Source organism: Nicrophorus vespilloides, unplaced genomic scaffold (assembly GCF_001412225.1).
Source record: "Nicrophorus vespilloides isolate i.1.1-1 unplaced genomic scaffold, Nicve_v1.0, whole genome shotgun sequence".
NCBI classification, from domain to species: domain Eukaryota; kingdom Metazoa; phylum Arthropoda; class Insecta; order Coleoptera; family Silphidae; genus Nicrophorus; species Nicrophorus vespilloides.
The window spans coordinates 6058-9134 of record NW_017096692.1 but is presented as its reverse complement, the minus strand read 5'-3'; the positions used below and the strand labels follow the sequence as shown (position 1 = coordinate 9134).

Below are 3077 nucleotides of genomic sequence, written 5' to 3'. Positions count from 1 at the left end.
ACATTACAAAATGAAATACGTAAATAAATATACAAGTGTTTTGTAAACACGAGCGTATTTATAAAAATTGCTAAAACGATGGTAAATATTGCTATTTTTTTATTATTATTCCGTTGTATTTGTTGTATTTAAAAATTTCTAAAACTAGACAACAAAACAAAATATTTTGATTTATATTATTTTATGATGATTGCAAGTTGACAATTTTTTTTTTTTTTTTTTAAATTTACACACGAATTAATCATTTCTTATTTGAAATGTCAAATTTTCATTTGACGTAATCATAAACGTAAAATTGTAGATGTTAGGTTATAGAGGATACACATATTTTTTTGACGTAATCATAAACGTCAAATTATTATTTTAGGTTATAGGTTACAAGTACATTGTGACTTAATGAAACGTCAAATTATAGATGTTTAAGTTATTTTGACGTAACAAATGTCAAATTTCGGTAAAAATTCTTTTTTGCAATTGCAACATTTTTTGATCGAATTGCATTTGAGAAATTATTACGTAAATAAAAGATATAACAATATTGTGGTTTGATAATTGTGTAACTTTATTACCGAAACATTAACAAGAAGTGTTAATAAACAAAAATCACATTTTTTTTTTTATATATTAAATATTACATTACGAACTTAAATTTGTTTGGGATTCGTTTGATCATTTCCTTGTTCAGAGTGCGTAGGACTTCTCGAATTCAGCGTACTTCACTTTGTAAGCGCTCCATTCGTCCTTGTTCTCGCACGGCCAACGCTTAACTTCTTTGCCGGCCTTCCTCTGGTTGCACCAGGTGCCTTCTGCGTCGCTGAGGATGCCGGTCACGGTGTCTTCGGTGCAGACGCACTTCGGCGCCTCAGGCAAGTTGCACGGTTTCAAGGCCAAGACCATCTTACCCTGACACATGATCTTACCGTCGTTGTCTTGCTTAGCCTCGTAACCTTCCCAGCAGTTGCAATCCTCCAGCTTGGTCACCTTCTGCCCGTAAACGCAGACCAGGAAGGCCAAGCACAAAACAGACTTTACCATTAAACCCCTAGAAAAACAAAAACAAATACGTTACGAAACAATTGATAGATAATAGATAAACAAAACATGTACTTACATTTTTTTTGTTTTGTTCTGCTGTTGTCTGTACACGGACGGATCTAGTTGCTCAGTGTTTAGAAAAAAGACGATCGTCGGCTTATATAACAGTCGGATGTGTATGTATCGGCGGGTTAGAGGTGACCTTAGGTTACCGAATTAACGATAAGCGCATAATTACGAACGCAAACACACTTTCGAATGTGCGGCGCGTTCGTCCCGCTCTCACACCCATACCAATCATTATTATTTGTGAATTCGTAATAACCACGGAGAGAACTGTAGTTTTTTCTTCCTTCTTCTTGTGTTTGTATTCGTCAAAATCAATGTTAACAAGTATGAATTAATTGATGTGCAAATATTATGTAAATCCGAGTTTGCGTCTAATACGTACACTTAGTAGATCTATCCATTATTCCATTAAGTAATCAAACATTGGCGGGTCAAGCGACGTCCATTCATGATGACATCTGTCAACGAACTTGCATTTGTTTGTTTGCATTACGTCAACCAATGTTGGTTGGGGTCACGAGACTCGACGAAATACGACTGATAGTGACAGCTGTCATCGATTAACTAGGTTAAGTTAATCTGACGTTGCTCAATTCGAAAAAATTATCAGCAAATTAGTAACGTAAATATATTACCATAAATTTTACATTTTTTTTTTAAAACTATTGTAAATGTAAAATTGGTATAATTACTGTAAAATATATAATTTAATTTCAATGACAGTTCTTATCAATTTGAAGGTAAATTTATTCTTTTGTTATTTCGAATTATCATCAAATTAGCAATGTAAAAATATTACCATAAATTTTAAATTCAATTTTTTTTTTAATTATTACACTTATTCTATTGGAAAAAATCAGTCGAAAGCTATAAATTATAAGTCTAGACAAAAATGTCGTTTCAAAGAATACTAATTCATTAGAAATATATATTTTCTAAGGATATTTTTCTTGTTTCTGCATAATTCATTAGATCTTTTGATTTATTTCATTTAATTTCGCCGTTACACTAAAATCATCAATTTTTTATTAGATCTATAATCTATCACTAAAAGCGTATTTAGAAAAAATTTCAAAAATTTCAAATTTTCATAGCAAAATTTCAAGTCATAAGACCAAGTGACGTTCCTTGAGGTACACCAAATATGAATCTATTTTTCAATATTCAATGAAATAACTGCAAATGAATATGTTTAGCACATACAAAAATATTTTCACGCACAACCGAAAAAAGAAATTGCGTAAAAAATACACATAATACGTTAATGGAAAAATTCGTATATTGTTTTTAGTTTTTGGGTCAGAGCCAAAACGCGTATCGATTTTTTTTTTTTTGTCCATCCACTGTCCATCAACCCATCACCATTACGTATAGCTTCTCTTGTTTCACATTCGTTTGTTTATTTCGCAGTCGTTCCATATTCCGTTTTTTTTCCCCACTTGTCTCGCATTTCATCTGTAAAAATGTTTGTAATTCCGAAACAGTTTTTTTTTTTTAAATCGAAATTTATTCGGATTGCGTTCTCTTACGGGATTTCGTATTCCTCGTAAGTCTGCATCTACATCGGACGCTGTTGGATTGAAGGTCAAGTGTACGCTGTATACAAAAAAAAACAACAAAATCATAAAAAAAAACAAAACAACAAATCTGATGCTGCTTTGTTACGTCAGATGTCGCTTTTTGACGATCCTGCTGAAGTTAATAACTACGGCAAGCATCGATGGAGAGGAAAACGAACAGAACGATCGGGAACTGCTGAAGCGGAGCGAAAATCGCGAATATTTCCTTTTTGTCGAGCGGAAAATCGACTTCGAGTTTCGATGCGAAACGGATCCATGCACGTTTTGAAATACATCACAGCTGACATCTAAATACGTCAAAGTTTAATTTAATTGTTGCTTTATCAATTGTTGAATACGAAATATCTGTCAACTTTGACAGTTGACTTTTGTATTGACGGTTAGGGTAATGTC

The 3077-nt window shown here is 32.7% G+C and overlaps 1 protein-coding gene across 1 annotated transcript; it reads right to left on the bottom strand.

The window, feature by feature from the left end:
* Positions 1–538: 538 nt before the first annotated feature.
* Positions 539–1211, bottom strand: LOC108557909. Its single transcript, XM_017914622.1, has 2 exons — positions 1112–1211; positions 539–1042 (listed from the first exon to the last, which is right to left on the bottom strand). Coding segments are annotated over exons 1-2 (363 nt in total). The 5' UTR covers positions 1114–1211; the 3' UTR covers positions 539–681.
* Between the last annotated feature and the right edge of the window lie 1866 nt (positions 1212–3077).